Here is an 18,283-nt window from a genome sequence, read left to right on the forward strand (position 1 = left end):
GAACAGCATATTTCTATTTCTGGGCTGTAAGTACACCAGCAAATGAGCAGACAAATTGCACAGCACAAATATGATGGGAAAAATGAATTCCCAGTAACCAAGCAACATTTCTCAGTGGTCTCAAGTGTGAAAATAGCACCAAAGGTTGGCAGCAACGACTTTGGGGCAGATCATAAGGAAAAGCATTATGAAACATTTACAAACCATCACTTTAACATTATGTTTGTTATATAGTGCTTTCCAGCTCCTACAGATCTGCCATGTGTAGGTGCCACATCCAGGCATGCATTCAGGATGCTCTCTGCACCCAGGCTATACCTGCTATATTCATCTTTTCTAACACCACTTGCTCCACTGCCTTTCAATCTGAAAGATTCCTAATGTCATACATTACAGTTAGATATATATTATAGCAGAGTTCTGAGCCATGCAATTCACCTCACAAAGTTTTTCAACTTTAATCCCCACAAAAATTTATTCTAGGAACTCACCTTAAATTCTCGATATACAAGACAGCAAGCACTACTATGTGATTACGGAGTAATAAATGCCATTTTGGCAAAAAAAAAAAAAAAGTGCATAATGGATAGTCTTGAATTTCAGCACGCAGAGATTTTTCATCCTGATTTCAAGTAACAAAACAAAACAAAAAAACCCTTAAAACTTATGCCCCCAGAGAAGCCTCCCTTCCAGAACTGGCCACAGACCTAGGATGACAACAGCATAATCCAAGTATCTTCCCATAATCTTGGAAAAAATTACCTCTGCATCTTGTCCAAAGAACCGGTATTTGTATCCACATTCCACACACAAAACAGCGTCCTTATACTTTTTCTTCATTTCTATGAACTGGAGTTCTAGTGGAGTGTAAATGCTTTTGGTTCTTTTATTAAGATTTGTCTCTGATGAATTTTGAGAATTTTCATAAGACTTAAGAGACGCAGAAAACTGACTAAGATTACACTGTAACTCCTCCTGTAAATAAAAGATGGAAAAGTGGAAATTAGGAATCATCAAACAAATCAAATCGCCCCCTCCGTGGTTTGCACTCACCACACACCTGAAGATTGCTCTTGCATTGAAGAGCCCCCAAGCTGCAGCACAACTATTGCAGCAGGATATACAGAACACAGTGTATTTGGAATTAAAAGGAATTAAAAAGTCATGAAAGACAAAACTAGTTAGTCATCAAGACGCCTGAGGGGAAATCAGAACCCTACTGTATCATAAGCTCTCAAAGCACAGACCAAGACAATGCAGGCTGCAAAGGCTGGGCAGTCTGAACAAGCCATACATTGAAATAAGGATGAATTAATGCTCCAGTTTACAGGTGAGAAACTCCAGCACAAAGAGATTAATGATGTTCCAAAAATCCACATTAAATCGAGAAATAAACCAATTTGAGTCTCAGTTCGCTGTCTCAGACACCAAAACTGTACTCCTTCTCTAGTCTGCACTTCATAAGTTCAGCAAACCCCTCAGAACACAGAAAATCTACACTACAGTTTCTAAAACCTGAATTGCGAAATGCTTTGAGCTCACTCTGTCTGCAGTTTATCATTTGCAATGACATTGTGTAGCCTGTTCTTGCCAAGCAGCTTCAGCTCTACCACGCTGCACTGTTCTGTATTGTCAGCAGAGTGATGGGTTCAGAAGTGCAGAGAAAAACGCTGAAAAGTGTTCCACTTATAGCAAAATTCCTCCTCACTTATATCACAAGATCAAGTACAGATAATACTGGTTAAACAAAATACAAAGACAACACCCTCCAGAGTTTTTTAAAGCGTGTGACTATTCAAAACACAATTAATCAGGTTGTGCTATAAACTCTGCATCTGCAAACAAATCCAGTAAACTTCCATTTCTACCAAGGGTCCCGTTCAGATTACAAGAAACAAAGTGAACATACTGTTTAGCAGCAATGGCAATTCAGAAAGAAAAAAAAAAAAAAAAAAAAAAAAACAAAACAGAGGTAGCTTAAATACTATACTTTGGGACATGGACATCTACAAAGTGTGCAGCCAAAGAACAACTGGGGAAAAACAGCACTTAGCTGTGACTGCAAAACCCCCACAGCTGCACACCACTAAGCAAGAGAACCCAGCCCAGCCCAAATAAAGCTGCCCTGCACCCAGAACTTGGGTGGCCTCAGGAGCTCAGGTGTCTCTGCTGCAAAATCCTCAGCTCACAGAGTCAGCACTCTTCAGTCCAAGGTCTGTGCCAGCCAAACAGGGTGACCTTGTCTCGTTTTACAGGCAACTGTCATGACAAAGCATGTGAAATGAGGGCATGAAACCAGGCAAAATGAGTAAAAACAAACACAAGAGCTGACCTGTTGAGATGGTCTAAGTTACCAGCTGGAGGAAGATTGGTAAGTAAACAGCAAGACACAAACAGCTAAAAAGATCCCTTCCAAGGAAGGCAGGCCAGCCCTGGAATCAGTCTTCTGGGTTCTCCAACTGACCACATCCTCATAACCTCAACCCCTTACCACAACAGAATTATCTTGCCACAAGCTGCTCACTTCAGCATTTGGACCCCACATCCACACAAAGCAGACCCCCCCCACCCCAGTTAAAGGCCACAGCCCTAAGAGAGGGAAGGTTAAAATCAGGTTTTCATACAAGCTCCTTCCCTCAAAAAGCCAAATGCAGAACTCCACTAAAGAGCATCCATGAGATGCATTCTAAGACCTGAGCTGCTGGCCCCCAAACCCCCCAATTAACTAATGTTAACTACCCCCATAAGTAAAGGGGAAGCAAAATACTCTTACTACATTCAAGTCTCTTGACTTGCACCACACATATCATGACGATTTTTTGTGTGAGCCCCCCCTACCTTCTGCAGATGAAAAAAGCAGGTACACCTTTACTAGTTAGATTTACCAGCAACTAGATTAAGCCACATCTCAGAGATAACCCTACACAACATTTTTGCAAAGAAAGCCTGTTGGAAGTTTGAGAGCCCACATCAAAACTGGTGGAACTGAAAGCAAGGTGAGCAAAGTGCCACTCTGAACATGTGTTATGAGGGTGTTGAAAGCATCTGCACACAAACCCAGGTCTGTGGGGTTCTGCTGCACCATTCCACATCAGAGCAAAGGAGCACAAAGGGAAGCTTGTGCCAAAGCTTGCTGGTTTAACTCATAACAAGCAATCCACTCTGCGTACCTTCTGTGCAGCCTTTGGGCTGCTGTCCCAAGATGGAAGAGGATTTTTCAGTTCTGAGCTCCTCCCAGTAATACTGGGACATTTCCCTTTCTCCTGAAAGCCATCCTCCCGGAGGCTGGTACACTGCTGGTCTGAATCACTGCAGAACTCTCTCAGCCTGCCCAGAGTTTCCAAACTGATACGGGACTTCTCACACTTCTGAGATTCTTCTTCGGTGAAAATTCACAACAAAAACATATTAGCAACTTATTTTCTAAAAGGGAATGCCTATTAGAAGAACATCAGTAAGCACAGAACACAACCATTTTGCTCCATTGTCTCTCTTCCCTGTGTTCCCTCCCCTCTCCCACTGCAGTATTTCTGCCAGCCTGACAGAATCATGCACTTAAACAGCTTGGTTAACTTCCCTGGAAAACCAATATTCCTCACTTGTGTGCTTCTTTCCACGTGGGAAGAGATGCATCACTATTTTTTGGACTGACAACTGCACAGCCATAAAGTTAGCTAAGAATACTGGGAATCGAGCAGATTTTTTTTCAATACATTTCTTTAAGCAGTTTGCCTCTTGAGGCTGTACTAGTGACATTTCAAAGCATCACACCAACAAATTTAATAGTGTTCCCTCTTTGAAACTCAAGAGGCTAATTCCTTCTATTGAAATGTAATGAATTTTACACTCACTGGTTTTCATACCAGCATTAAATTATTAAATTCTCTGCTCAAAGCCAGATGGAACTCGGGCATTTCTGAGGCAACAGAGCAGCTGGCAATGAAAAACTTATTTACTGGCTGCCAGTGCTTGAAGGTTTGCTAACAGTGAACTCACTTTTATCCTGAGTCTTCAGTGGGTTACAGATCTCTTCCAGAGTAATTTGCCTTGCCTTGGTCTTCTTTTCACAGGGTTCATTGCTTTCAGTAGATGTGCTCCTTTTTGTGCCACACTTAGAAGCCTGAAACATTAATTAAACTAATAAGTTCAGTTATCTTTTCTGTTTGCTGTCCTCTGAAAGAGAACAAAGCAACTTCACAATAAGTTAATGCAAAATAGTCCAGCCTCCCATCCCTGGTATTGTTCAAGGCCAGGATGGAGGAGCTTGCAGCATCCTGCTCCTTAGATGTCTTTTGAAACATGCAGTTAGAACACCATGTAAACAGAAAATCCATCAATTTTGCTGTTTCATCATTGATCTTTTGCGAGAAGCTCGACTAAATATGAAGAACTAACTTGTAAGTCCAAGAAAACATAAACACTTTGCACAGAAGCACACAACAGGTGCTTTCAGCAGCTTGCATCCACATCTCCTATCGTGACCTCAGGCGGTTTAACCATGGAATTTCAATTTCCTTAGAACTAAGCAGGAACTCCAACCTCGCCAACTAAACCCAAAAACTCCACATAAACACAGAGTAGCAGTTTTCAAGTCCACTGTGAAATACCACCAAATTAACACTAATCAGGAAGTTTATTCTACAAGGGCAGAAAGATGTAATCACAGCTTTCAAAATATATTTGGACCAAAGGCAACCAAAATAACTGACTTGAGTCACAGGTAAAAAAATCAAACACCCTTCCAGGGCCAGAAGAGGTTGGAAATAGTAACTACAGGGAGAGCGGAAAATACAAACTCAGAATGAAATCCAGTTGCAGAGACAGAGCCACTTTTCCCCAGCGGTGACACAGGGAGGATCTGCATCACTGCAGGCTCTTTTGGCCTTGCACCTACCAGCACTCAGACCCCTGAGCCACCTGAGCTCCAGCACCCGGGACAGGAGCACGGCTCACTGCGTGCCAGAGCTGCCCAAAAACGGGATTCATTCCTCAGTGTGCCCCAAGGCTGGAGCAGCTGGAGCTGCCCGGGCTGCTCCAGCTCACCCCCTGCCCTCTCCCTGCCATTACTGACACTCCTTACAGCAGGGCAGAGCTGGCAGCTCCCACCAGTGACCGAGCTGCCACGCAGGCTGGCCGGCCCCGGCCGGGCTCTGCACCTGCCCAGGTACAGCACCTGGGCTCTGTCCCAGCTGCAGGGCTGAGCTCGGCGCTGCCACGGGCTGGGGTCAGCCGCAGCACTGAGCACTTACACAAGTCTGCAAGGCCATCCTGATCTAAATCCCTTAAACTTGATAACTGCAGGATTCCCTTGACTGAGGGATGCAGCTGCTGCCTGTCCCACTGATCAGGCACACAGAGATTAAGCCTCAGAGAACACCCTGACTTATGAGAACCTTAACGTATTCCACATTTTGCAAAACTGGAAGGCACAGGGGTTCAACACTGTGGAATGAAGCCCCAGTGTCATGGACCAACACGCTGGCCTTGCTCAGCACACCGAACCTGCGCCAAGCTCCAGCTCCTCTGAAACAGGCACATCCTGTATCACAGATCCCAGGGTGTTTGGGGCTGGAAGGCTCCTCTGGAGCTGCCCAGGAACGTGTCCAGCTGGGGCTGGCATGGCTCCACACAGGGACACTCCAGGCCCTCCCTGGGCAGCTGTTCCAGGGCTCTGCCCCTCCACGCACACAACTTCTTCCTCCTGCTGCCCTGCAACTCGCTGCCCTTGATTTTATGGGCAGCGCTGCTCCCGCCGCCGCCGGCAGCACCGAGCAGAGCCCGGCCCAGCCTCTGGCAGCCCTGGCAGATGTTGGATGGATGGATGGATGGGATCCCCTCTCGCCCTTCCCTTCTCCAGCCTGCCCAGGCCCAGCTCCCGCAGGCTCAGCCCAGCCCAGCGATGCTGCAGAGCCCAGATCCGCTCTGTGCCTGCCCCGGAGCCTCTCGGGCAGCTCCGTGTCCTTCCTGCCAGGCTGCTCCCCGAGTACCGGGGTACCAGTGCCCAGCGCCACACAGATGCCACAGCCGGCAGGTGTCCCGCAGTGTCCGTGCCCCGGACAGGGAATACCGGGATGGCTACCGGGATGGCTACCGGGATAGCGGGCCGTGCCCGCCCCGCCCCACCCCGCGCACCGTGTAGGGTGGCCCGCGCTCGCCGCCGCTCGCCGCCGCCCCGAAGAACCGGCTGAGCACCGGCTGCCCCGCGGCCCCGCCGCCCCGCCGGCCGCGCGGCATGGCCGGGCCCCGCGCCGCGGCACCGCCTCCCGCCGGATGCGCCCGCTCGGCCCGCCCCGGCCCGCCCCGGCACGGCACGGCAGGGCACGGCGCGGCCATGGCGCGCTCGCTCAACTCCATCGTGGCCGTCAGCCAGAACATGGGCATCGGCAAGGACGGGCGGCTGCCCTGGCCGCCGCTGAGGTACCGCGGCCTGGCGCCGCCGCGCCGCGCCGCCCGCACTACAGCCCCCAGCGTGCCCCGCGCCGCGCGGCAGCGGGCGGGCGCGGCGGGGCCGCGCGGGGCGCGCTGGGAGCTGTAGTGCTTGAGGGGATGCTCTGTGAGGCGGGAAAGCGGCGGCGTGGCGGGAGCGCGGCTGTGGGGTTGTTTTTTGCGTGGCTTCTCTCTCGGGCCGTGGGCGCAGGTTATCGCTCACGCAAGCACGGCTGGGGGACAAAGGTCCCGCCTCGCCCAGGCACCGGCTCAGCTCTGTCCAGCCGCCTCTCCCCGGCCTCTGGCAACACACCCGTCACGAGTGGGGGTTTTTCGTTGAAATTGGAGAACTCGCGGGGAAAAAAAAAAAATAATAATAATAATAGAACTTAGAGCACTTATTCTTAAGACACGTTGTAACGCAGTTCGTGCTTCCCCGGCAGGAACGAGTACAAGTACTTCCAGAGAATGACGAGCACGTCCCGCGTGGAAGGTAACGTGTGGGGTGTGTGGCCCCGGCCCTCCTCCCTGCCTGCCCTCATGAAACGCCGACCAAAAACCAGAACCTTACCATTCTAATAGAGATTTGTAGGGATGGTATGTTTATTACAGCGCTGGACGCATGTGAGGGATTTTTTTTTTTTTTTTTTTTTTTTTTTTTTAGGACATGCGTGCCCCTGAGAACTCCTGATCCTTTTTTATTACTCTTACTAAATTACATATGCATAGAATTTTACAGTAGGTTCATGCGTATTCATTTTGCTGATTTTGCGTTACACTGAGAGCTAGTTACACTTGTACTTAGTTTTTGTTAGAAAGTATAGAAAGAGCTCCTGGCTCGCTCTGTGCTGTTTGTTTCAAGGTCTGGGGAGTTTTTCTTATCTCTTACTTCTTTAGCTTGGAAATTTGCATTCTTTTTCTTTAGCTGGGGCAGTTTTGTTAGTGCTGCAGTTACTAGACTAAACAGCATATTTCATTTATGTTAGCAAGCTTAAAGTGGCACATTTCAGTTAAATCCAAATGGATTTCTACCTTGTTAAATTTTCACTTTGTCTCACTCACAAGTGTCACCAGTATTTCAGCCCTTTGCAGTCGCTCGGGTTAGATGAGGGAAGAAGACAAATCAGATATTTCAGAGGAGGTGCAGGTGATCTCTTAGGATCTCCATTCAAGCCGTTCTTTCATCAGAAGAACAGAAAACATATCTAAAGTTTACCTAACTAAGTTTCTTTACACAAAACTCCAAGTTAAAATGGGAAGGTTTTTCACAGGCTGCTTAATTAGCAGAGGTGGATTGTTTTTTGCAGTCTGCATTAGCTTGTCTAACTTGTTTGCTCAGCCTTGGCCATTCGATCCGCCCCTCTGACCCTTGTGACAGTAATTTTGCCGAGTTTTCTGAGTGCTGAGCCAAATCCACGCACCAGAAGATCTAAACCATCGAGCAGAAATGCTGCAGTTGTTTGTCAACACGGTCATCTTTCTATGGTTTGTTTAGGGATTTTTTTTTTATGCTGTTAAAATTCACTTGTTTGGTAAAAACTCACTTCTGGTCAGCTTCATGTATTCCCTTGTTTTGATTAGATGCCATACTCCATTTTCTGCCTTGAAGCTCTGTTTTGATGAGGTGATTTATCCATTTTTCTGATTTGAATGTCTGTTCCATAATCCACAAGGAATGTCTAATCTCATTTTGAAGCAGTTGTGAGTGAAAGACTTCACATATGTTTTGAAGACCCGATTCAACCCTTTGCAGCCCTGTATGTACTAAAAAAGGACAGAGCACAATTGACAGTTGTCTTTTTAGATGTTGCATCTTACCTGGCAGAAATAACCCGTGATCAAGAAAAAAGATGTTTGAAATATAATTACAAAGAGACATTTTGCTCTGTCCTGCCTGCAGATCTTTTGATAAGCTCTGATCTCAGATGCTAGGCAGGTAAAGTGCTTCATAACCAGACTTCCTAATGGATTATGCTGCCATAAATCTTCACACCAGGGATGTCACCTTTGTTGCCTCTGTTGTGTCTCAGCCTGGAAACAACATGGCAAGAGTGACCATGTTGTCATTGTGGTTTTTTTCTCTGATAACTCCTTTTCCCCATAAAGAGAAACATTCCTTTCCTTAGCAGATTTACGTATGAGAGGTAATCAGGTTATGAATGCTTGGGTTTGATCAGAAATTATGTGTGTGTTAGAGTGTGATTGATCACCTGTAGCACTTTGGCTTTAGATTTAATTTGACTGGTTCTTCTCCTAGAAGTTGTTGTGGTTTTAGAAATCAGTTCTCATTTGAGAACTGGGGCCTGAGCTTGTGCTTTTGCTAACTGCTGGAGAGGGGCTTGGAAAGGCAGGGGAAGTCCATCATTGTCTCTAAACGAATCAATTATCTCCTGCTCAGGTAAACAGAATGCAGTGATCATGGGTAAAAAAACGTGGTTCTCCATTCCTGAGAAGAACCGTCCTTTAAAAGACAGAATTAATATTGTGCTCAGCAGGGAGCTCAAGTAAGTATCATAAATAAGGGTCCTGTAAAACAAATAAAAATCTGCACCAAAAAATGTCTGTAGTGTTACAACATACAGTAGTTCCAAATGTAGCATTTTTGATACCTGTTTAGAAAACATTTCTGCTGTTGGTTCTGAGTGTTATGACTACTTTACTCTTAATTTTTGATTTTTTAAAATTCATTCACAAGGTAATTGTCATTATTTTGCATCGTGAGTACTACTTTTAGCTCTACTCACAAACCATTTGACAATTTTCAGTAATGTTTCTGACTCATGTATTTAACTGTATGTTTCTAGTTCCTGCCTACACTGGTGGCCCTAAGTCCATTTTTTGAAGTTCATTTTTAATAGGATTTGTGGATGAACTATCCTTTTTCAGAACTCGCTTCTTGAATGCATCAACCACAGTCATGCAAATATTTTTAAATACAAATGTCCACTTGTAGTGCTTTATTGCTTTGGAGGATGTTGGTGGATTTGCAGGTGATTATGTGAGAATATTGGCTTTTCAGCTGGTTTTGTTGAATGGAATATTAACGTTCTGAAATTCAAGCCAAAATCTACATTTTATTTCCTGATTATCTGTATTTAATGATCTATGTTTAATTTACAGATTTTATCTTTATCTTACAGATATGTAAATTTCTCAGTTGCACTTTTTCAGAACTATGTTGTGAAATTCCAGATTCTTAATTTATGCCTCCCAAATTACAGTTAAGCTGTGATCTGTTAAACAATCCTGCAGTCAGATGAGACTTCTAACATAATTTGGCAATAACAGCCACTTCAAAATAACTAACTGATGTGCAGCATGTAGTTATTTGTTAATTCAGCAAAGCACATTTTGTGTCTAGACTGTATTGATGATCATGATGAATTGTCCTTTATTTATTTAGTAATAGAGCTTTACTTTTTCCAGGGAAACCCCGAAAGGAGCACATTATCTTTCCAAAAGTCTGGATGATGCTCTAGCTCTTTTGGATTCACCAGAGTTACAAAGTAAAGTAGACATGGTTTGGATCGTGGGAGGCACTTCAGTGTACAAGGTACATTTAGCCTCCTCCTAAATTACTCATTTTCTGTGATGGGATGAGGATGAAGTTCCTATTACTGCTGCTTTAGGAGGTGCTTTCCCTCCACATTACCAGCAAACTGCAGTAATTGCAACAGAACAGGTCGCAGAGAGCAGGATCTCAACTCTCAAGTTCAGAATACCCGTCCAGAAACTGAACATTGCCCTTGCCAGTGGGCCAGTGTCACACTGTTGTTGTGCTTTTGAGAGCTTTTCATAAATACCTAAATTGCCATATTCTTCAGAAATAGCCTGTATTATGTTTATTTTTGCTGAGATTGCTGACTGACCCTGCAAAGGATGTGAAAAGAAAAAAAGAGGAAAAGTGTTCCAGCATTTTTAGCCAGAGTGTGACACTTTGTACATGTAAATGGGGAAGAAAATAGGATTTAGAGAGAGCTGACAGGTCATGGTGTCAGCAATAACAGGAGATAACCATACAACAAAAGGTCGCACTCACTCTGCTTTCCCATCCGGCTGTGTTCCTACTGCTCCCACTCCCTGGGTCAAGAACTGTAAAGCAAATTCTATTTAACAGTAAAAGGAACATTGCTGCTGGCCTTTAGTCATTACAGGCATGCTGGGAGATACACTGCAGCTGTTGTTGGGCACTCAAACACGAGATGTGTGATGACAGTGCCACGAAGCACCTGGTGGAAAATCAGGGCTGATACTGTGTCCTGTGTAGAGGGTGGGAAAATGCATTTTTCTGGTACTTCTTGCCTTCACACTTTGTGCTTTTCATTAATCTCTCCTCTGTGTGTGAGGAAGCGCATCTTTCACAGTGAAAAACAGTGAAAAGTAGTCAAGAGATTGCTAAGATTGTAAGAAGATGAGGTGCACGTGAGATAACGCGGTTGTTCCTCGTGATGACGATGTGCAAGTGCATTCAGCCTGTAATCAGATGTTATTCTATGTCCTTGGCTCTCAGCCTGTGCCTGTGCCACGCAGAGGGTTTCTGGAGGGGGCTTCTCCTCACAGAGGGCAGAGCTGCCCAGCAGGAGCCAGAGCCAGCTGTGAGCAGCAGCATTTGCCCCTGCCCTGCCACAGGCTCAGCTGTAAAGAGTTATTGCTTCTGCTGCTTCTTCCAAGAGCATCTGTCTTGGAGGCTTCTGATATTTGGAAGAAAATAATGCCTTTTTTTTAGACCATTACTCACCAATACGTTATAAATTGGCAGTTTTGATCAGGAGTAAATTGGAAAGTACTATCTGTACTGATCAGTAGAAGGGAATGTGTAAAGTAATAGGAGACCTGGTTATCCTGGACATGGAAAAGCATTGAGAGAGGTGGGAATGTCCAGTGTGGAGAAGAGAAGGCTCCAGGGAGAGCTCAGAACCCCTTCCACTGCCTAAAGGGGCTGCAGGAGAGCTGCAGAGGGACTGGGGACAAGGGATGGAGGGACAGGACACAGGGAATGGCTCCCACTGCCAGAGGGCAGGGCTGGATGGGAGATTGGGAATTAGGAATTGTTCCCTGGCAGGGTGTGAGGCCCTGGCACAGGGTGCCCAGAGCAGCTGGGGCTGCCCCTGGATCCCTGGCAGTGCCCAAGGCCAGGCTGGACACTGGGGCTGGGAGCAGCCTGGGATAGTGGAAGCTGTCCCTGCCATAGAACAAGATGATTTTTAAGGCTCTGTCCAACCTAAACCCTTTTGTGGTTCTAAAATTCCAGCTGTTTCCTCCCTTTCAGTCATCTACTCAAGACATTTCAAAGGAAAGATTAGTTACATTAGAAAGAAATCTGACAGTTTTACACGGATTCCTACACTCAAACTACCTTTGTGATGTTAACTGAAAGGGTTTTATGGGGACCATACACGTCTGCCAGAACTACAAGTAATATTTTTAGTGCCTGTATTAAAGATGCACAAAGGATTTTACAGGAATATTTCCATATACCATGTAGAAATGTGTGGGAAATCAAATAGCAATTGGTAATTGAAGTGAATAAATTTTTTCAGTAGTTGTTGGTACTTGGTTTTAAAGCATTATTTTGATTTCACTGCTTTGTGTGGCTCAAAGGTTGAGACCTGATCTTGTTCATTAATACAGGTCTGTGCTTCTCTACAGAAAGGCCTACCCCATTTTGATTACTCAGGCTGTTACAGGACTCTCTTACAGAAAACCAAGTCTGTTTATACTTCCTACTGTCAAACAGAAAGAATGTTCACATGAGAATTCCTTGCTGCCCTTTTAGACGAAGGGAAGCACTTGCAGGTGGCAGATTTGCACATTCCCAGTGGGATCTGCCTCCAGGTTCTCTGTTATGGTTTTCTGTCTGACCCTGTCATGCTGTGTGCAAGGAGCATGGTCTGGGCAGGGTAATTGTTCTGTGGGTTGCTAACTCCTTGAAGCACAGTGGTTTTCCATCGGGATCACTACAAAGTGGAACCACAGGCAGCCGTGTGCTCTGGCAGCCTGTCAGGGGCTGCTGGGGGTGTCAGAGGAGGAGTAGGAAGATGTGGGCATCCTTGGGACAGCACTGCAGCTGCTCTGCCCAGGTTGGTCCGTGGTCCTCAGCACAGTGAGCTCAGTCTTGTGACCTTCCATTGGAGTGGGATTCCAGGGAATAGGGAGCAGGATGTACAGGATGCGAGGGTGCGCAGCTGAGCATGTCTGTCAGAAGCTGCAGCAGAGCTTTGCCATTGCCAGACAACACCTCCAGGGCCCACATCATTATTTCACACAGTGGCTATTGTCCTGTGGAGCCTTTTAACACAGCTCCTGGATGGCATTTTGGGACAGGATGCTGCCTGCCAGGAGTGGGATGGAGGCAGGGGTTTGCTGCTGTTCACATCATTTTTTTCCTCAGACTGCAGAAGAGGGAGGGCCAAATCTGTGAACATTTATAAGGACACAGAGCATCCCTCTGTTGGTTCTGGCTATCTCTCCCCCTGCCCCTTGGTTCTTAAGGACACAGTTCTCTCCAGGAGGTGGGAGGATTGGCATCAGCTGCCTCAGGCCCTCTGTGAGCTGTGGTGGCCATCCAAGTCCTCCTGTAGGTCATGCTGATGCTGTGCTCACACACTCTAGGAAACTGACCTGACCTCTGCAACAAGGAAAGAGGGAGCAGTGGGGACAGGGAGAAGCTGGGTGCAGTGTTGGTATTGGCAAGTGAGAGCAGGAAAGTTGAAAGCAGCTCCATCAGTTCAGTGAGGGTTCAGAAAAACTCATGTGGGTGTCATCTTCTTGAATTTCACTGGACACTGATCCCTCATCGGGTTTATTATCTCCTAATGTAGCCACAGGGCAGTAGCAATGCCCCAGGGAAGCCTTTGGGCTTCTGACAGCACAGGCTTACCAGGTTAGTTTGCTTGGGTCTTAGTGCAATACCATCTGGATCCCCTGTGCACTGTTCTGGATCTCCTGAGTTCCAGGAGGAGCTGGGGTTGCTGTTTTGTGTGGATGAGGAAGGAGGAGCCCAGCAGTGGGTTACAGCAGTTACGAAGCTGTTACACGTCATGGCAGGCACTCTCTGATTTTTTGTGAGCACTTCATGTTTGGAGGGCTGTCTGCTGGCTTGTGAGTGCTTCTTGTGCTCTAGGGGCTTGTGGTGCTGGCTCACTCTTTGGTGCAGGCCCTGGAGTCTTTCACAGCTGTTAGAGCTCATCAGATGTACTGGAGCACAGCTTCTGCCTCTGTTTCATCCCCAAGAAATTTCATTAAAGTGTGTCATTAAAATGCTCCCATGTACAACTCAAGCCTGGTGAGTGGCGACAGCTGGAAGATTCATTAACAGTTGGACTCAATGAACTTGGAAGTCTTTCCCCACCTCAGCGATTCTACAGTTCTGTGATTTCAAAACCAGGTTTCTGTTCTGAGTTAAGACACTGCTGCACCTGTGTGGAGGTATTGTCTCTTGAGAAGTTCAGGTCTTGGCCTCGACTCTGAAAAACAGTGCTCTCTGGACATCCTGGGGGGGTCAGAGGCCCACAGAAGGGTTTAGGCTGGAAAGGGCTTAAAGGCTCATGTCATTCCAAACCTCTTGTCGTGGACTGGGACACCTTCCACTAGACCAGGCTACTCTGAGTCCACTCAGTACGAATTATATCAGTCTCTTTTAATTACATTTAAACTGTGTGGTTTAGACGGGTCAAAAACAACACTGAGGTTTTACTAGGAATAGGACCTGTAAGTCCATCACAAATATTAAACAGGGTGTTAAAAAAAACCAAACAAAACCAACAGGAGCAAAAACATACCCATACAATTCCACAAAAACCAACAGACCCAGGTGTCAAGTTCCTTATGTGTATGGTATGGTTTTATGATGTGTGCAGTGAGTATGTCAGCATTCCACCAGCTCAGCTCTGTGCCTCTTCTAAAAATTGGTGAAATTTTGGTCTGGACAGGGCAAGACTGAATTGCATATCAGTGAGGACCTACTTTATTCCTCGTGGAAAGGACAGCATTATGACAAAACTCCTTTGCCACCCTGCCACGTCCTCAGCAGTATTTCACTGAGGCAGTGTCAGAGTCCAGGCCTCCCTGAACAGACTCCTTTGGAGGCTCCACCTGTGGAAGTTTTTGTGTTTGATACAAAATTTGCCTCTCTGAAGTTTTCTGGAGTTGCCTCTGGAGAGCAGGGAGGACCAGGTGTTCCCAAGGGAGCAGGAGCTGTCCCCATGGGCAGTAGCTGGAGTGGCAGGGCTCGGGGTGGTGGGACAGGTCCATGGGGCAGGGTCTGGCCCCATGGCCATAACCAGGTCAGGCGTAGCCTGGGGGTGAACAGGCAGGGCTGGGGCCAGCTCGGGATGGCAGCCAGTGGCTGATGTTACTGTGTGCTGGAATCCCAAAGCAGGGAAAAGTTGCCCAGAGCAGAGCAAGTGGAGAAGCACGTCTGTCCTTGCCCCTTGCTCACTGCCAGGCACTGGGCACTCCCAGCTGCTGAGGAGCAATATGTGGCCTGAATCCAGCCTGAGCCTGTTGCTCTTCCCCAGACTCTGTTTACTGGTCATGGGCCACCTACACACACAGGCCCCCAGAGCTGGTCTGGCAACTGAGGAAGCATTTGCATTCCTTCTGTGAATGTGGGGCAGTGACACAGCTGGTTGATTCATTCGGCTAATGAAACCATTTCCCCAGAACAAAGGTCACCATCTGGTCTCCCTGGGATTAAATTAAACTTTCTTTGCACCACCTGTGGTCAGTCCCTCCCTGTGCTCCTCCCTGTCCTGTTGTGGTGCTAGAGAGTTCTTGATAAAGCTGAATTCCCACAGGGTTGGATAGGAAGTTGATTTGTTCTTCTACTACAAAGCAAAAGTGTCTCTGTTTACACAACACGTGTTTTTGTTTGTGAAGCAGATTATTATTCTGTCATTTTGCAAGTGTGACTCTTCTACCTCCCCGTCCCTAAACAAAGAAAAATGTAGTGTTTGTGTGCAAACTGGATGGACACCAGTTCAGTGCTGTTCGATGCTTGTGTGCTGTGACTTAGCTCTTTCCTTTCTAACTGTCCTCTAGTAGAGCAGCTTTTCTACAAATTAGCCTCTCAGCAGTGGTTAATTAATTTTATTGGATTCCATTTGTTATTACTTGGTTCCTGTGCTTGTTGAAGTAGTACCTAATAGCCTGCTGCATGGTGAGTCACCTTCCACAAAAAGCATTGCTCGTTGCCAGTTTAAGCGAAAGGCAGGAACAGCTACAAGCTTTTCAAAAATGTATTGTAACCAGCCCTAGTGTAGCTTTTCATGGGTTATTTTAATGCCCACAAGGTCTGGAAGTGTTGCCATTTTTCGATCTCAAAACAAAATGCATATTCCTAACTCCCGAATTTGTTAGTGAAAAGCTCACTTAACAAACATTATCTTAAAACATTTTCACCCAAGGAGCTTGGAAATGTAAAAGCTTTCAGCACGTGTTACCATTTTTCCACAATCCAGAGATCCACCTTTGAAGTTAAACTAAGGGGTAGATCAATATCTGGAATTCCAAAATAATACAGCACAAATCCCTAGCAGTGATATTAAGCATCAGAACAAATTACCTTGAGGTGTGGGCATCTCTCACCACTTAAACCTTCCCGTCTCCCAAAGAGGGGTGATTCAGAAATTGCTTATTGCTACTGGGCCTACTGTTCCTTTCTTCTCACAGGGCTATTCAAATTTTGTTCTTAACTTCTGTCAGATACCCCAGGCTCTGAGAATAGGTATTGCTGCCACTTACCAGGTGGAACTGACACAGGGTGAAATTATCCCTTTAGAAAGTGCTCTTCAGCAGAGTCTAAAAGAGGAGATTCAGAGTGTAATTTTCACAGCTTTGCTAAAAGCCTGTGATACACAAAATTGTGGCTGAGTTTGTGTTGTTTCTAAAGGCAGCAATGGAGAAGCCAATTCATCATCGATTGTTTGTGACAAGAATCTTGAAAGAGTTTGAAAGTGACACATTTTTTCCAGAAATAGACCATAAAGACTACAAGCTTCTAACAGAGTAAGTACAAAAATGTGTATTAGGCTTGTCTTCAGAATAATCTAATTTGAATGTTTTAAGGGTTATATTAAGGCCGTGTTGGTTTGAGTTTGAGGTGATTTTTTTCCCAGACTCATACTTGACTTACAAGATTGGCACCACACTCTGCACAGATTTTTTTGGAACTTGCTGTGTTCTTCAGCTTTCCTATGATCTTCACAGTAAAGAATTGTCTATGTCAGTTTGCTGCAAAAATAGCTTTTTCTTACTGTTTCCTGGCTTAGAATTATTCAAATATTTACTAAGCTTTGTAACTGTCAGTATGTTGTTATTAAATAGTATTTGGCCTCTGAATGTCTTTGATAAATTGCCAAAGACAAATTAAATGGACTTGACTGGAGAGGCTTGAGCTTTATAGATTTATAAGGTTATTCCTTCCCTCCTGAGAAAATTACTTCTTCCTAACAAACATAGTAGGAAAACGTGTACAAAAACTTACAGTTTCTGCCATTCACAGAATGGTTTCTTCTATATTATCCTTGTCATATTCCAGTTGTGCTTTTATGTCCTCTCCAACAAGATTACATCCAACAGGCACTGAGGAGCAGCAGAAATTCAGACACCTGCCTCAAGAACCAGGGAGGACCAGACCTGTTCTCCTCCTGCGGCTCCTGTTTTGGCCCTCAACTGGTTACAGACCAGCAGGGGAAGAAATAGAAAGTATGAGGAGTGAAACTCTCCTCAGGGGGCCCAGGAATGGATTAGCTGGCTCTAGGGAAGGACAGGCAGGGGCAGGGAAGAAGGATGCAGGACAGACAAGGTGGGTGGGGAGGATGAGTCACCTTCTCCAACTCCAATCTATTGTGAACTACTCTGTGCTCATTTGAGTGTCCTGAGATCTGACCCAAAGCTCCCTCTCGGCTGTTCCTAGCTATACGTTCTTTTTGGCCAACGTACTGAGATGAACATTGGTGTTAGAACATGATTTTGTAAAATAACAGGTAATTTCCTCACTGAAGTGGAAACCTGACGATGGCAAACCTTACCAAATAAATTTAAAATGTATCTCTCCCTCAAAGTCAGTATTACTCATACAAAATCCTTGTTCTTTTGCGGGGAGATGAAAAGATTTTTGAAAGCATTATTAACCAGAAGTGGTTTAGGAAACCTGGAATATAGAAGAACTCTTTCTACGGTAGCAGTCACCTGCTTTAGTAATATCTTGCAGACTTGTAAAACATCTTGTCCTTAGCATTTCCTCTAAAGCAACTTAGGAAAAGCAAGGCAAGGAAAAAAAACCCAAAGTGTTCCATAATCTCTTCTTCCTTGGCTGACATTTTGAATAACATATTGGAGGATTTAATAAAAATATTGGGTATTTCTTTAACCAAAAATAGGGGTGTTGTTTTGTGTCAGAGTATGCTTTCTTAGTCTAAAAGATGTGCATACAAATAATGGATAGCAGTTAATATGATTCCTAAAAACAGTGTACCTATTCTAAAAGCATTTTCTTTTTTTTTTTTCTGAACAGCTTGCTTTTCTAGTTGATTGGATAAATTACAGGTGGATCATAATGATATTCTTACCTGCTTGTTGGCTTTTGCTTTTTCTTCTCCTCTCTCCTTAGGTACCCAGGGGTTCCTGCTGATATCCAAGAAGAGAATGGAATCCAGTACAAATTTGAAGTGTATGAAAAAACTGTTGTGGCACAATAAGGGAGGCATTTTGTACTTCTGTGTAAGGGCATGAAGTTTTACTGAGTGTAAAGATACATTAAAATTTCGAAGAAAATCATGCCTGATGGTAAAATACCTCTGTAGTGAATGGTTCCAAAAAACCACATCCCACACTTTGAAGGTACACCCTGCAG

General features: G+C 45.3%; 2 protein-coding genes across 5 annotated transcripts in view; one reads left to right on the forward strand and one right to left on the reverse strand.

Annotated features, from left to right (window-relative positions):
- MSH3 (mutS homolog 3) overlaps window positions 1–6,234 on the reverse strand; it is a 97,150-nt gene extending 90,916 nt beyond the window's left edge. The window contains exons 1-4 of the mRNA XM_054002553.1: window positions 6,133–6,234; window positions 3,997–4,120; window positions 3,171–3,379; window positions 763–975 (exon numbers count right to left, since the gene is read on the reverse strand). Of these exons, the coding sequence (XP_053858528.1) occupies window positions 763–975; window positions 3,171–3,379; window positions 3,997–4,120; window positions 6,133–6,234 (648 nt within the window). The remainder of the gene's footprint in view (window positions 1–762; window positions 976–3,170; window positions 3,380–3,996; window positions 4,121–6,132) is intronic.
- A 46-nt stretch (window positions 6,235–6,280) lies between these two features.
- On the forward strand, window positions 6,281–18,207 carry DHFR (dihydrofolate reductase). 4 transcript variants are annotated; one of them, XM_054002549.1, is made up of 6 exons: window positions 6,281–6,417; window positions 6,870–6,919; window positions 8,825–8,930; window positions 9,853–9,979; window positions 16,319–16,434; window positions 18,041–18,207. In XM_054002549.1, exons 1-6 carry the CDS (start codon window positions 6,332–6,334, stop codon window positions 18,126–18,128), a joined length of 573 nt encoding a protein of 190 aa, XP_053858524.1. In that variant the 5' UTR covers window positions 6,281–6,331; the 3' UTR covers window positions 18,129–18,207. The 4 variants fall into 4 exon arrangements, with proteins under 4 accessions (XP_053858524.1, XP_053858521.1, XP_053858523.1 ...); XM_054002546.1 differs by lacking the exon at window positions 18,041–18,207 and adding an exon at window positions 16,994–18,033; XM_054002548.1 differs by lacking the exons at window positions 6,281–6,417; window positions 18,041–18,207 and adding exons at window positions 6,577–6,596; window positions 16,994–18,033.
- Window positions 18,208–18,283: the final 76 nt, after the last annotated feature.

Source organism: Vidua macroura, chromosome Z (genome assembly GCF_024509145.1).
Source record: "Vidua macroura isolate BioBank_ID:100142 chromosome Z, ASM2450914v1, whole genome shotgun sequence".
Classification (NCBI taxonomy): Eukaryota; Metazoa; Chordata; class Aves; order Passeriformes; family Viduidae; genus Vidua; species Vidua macroura.

Excerpts from the sequence above, each read along its gene's own strand:
- DHFR (XM_054002546.1), top strand. The coding sequence starts at position 6,332 with ATGGCGCGCTCGCTCAACTCCATCGTGGCCGTCAGCCAGAACATGGGC. Across the intron at positions 6,920-8,824 it reads GAGCACGTCCCGCGTGGAAG|GTAAACAGAATGCAGTGATC; the intron begins GTAACGTGTGGG and ends TCTCCTGCTCAG. Across the intron at positions 8,931-9,852 it reads GTGCTCAGCAGGGAGCTCAA|GGAAACCCCGAAAGGAGCAC; the intron begins GTAAGTATCATA and ends TACTTTTTCCAG.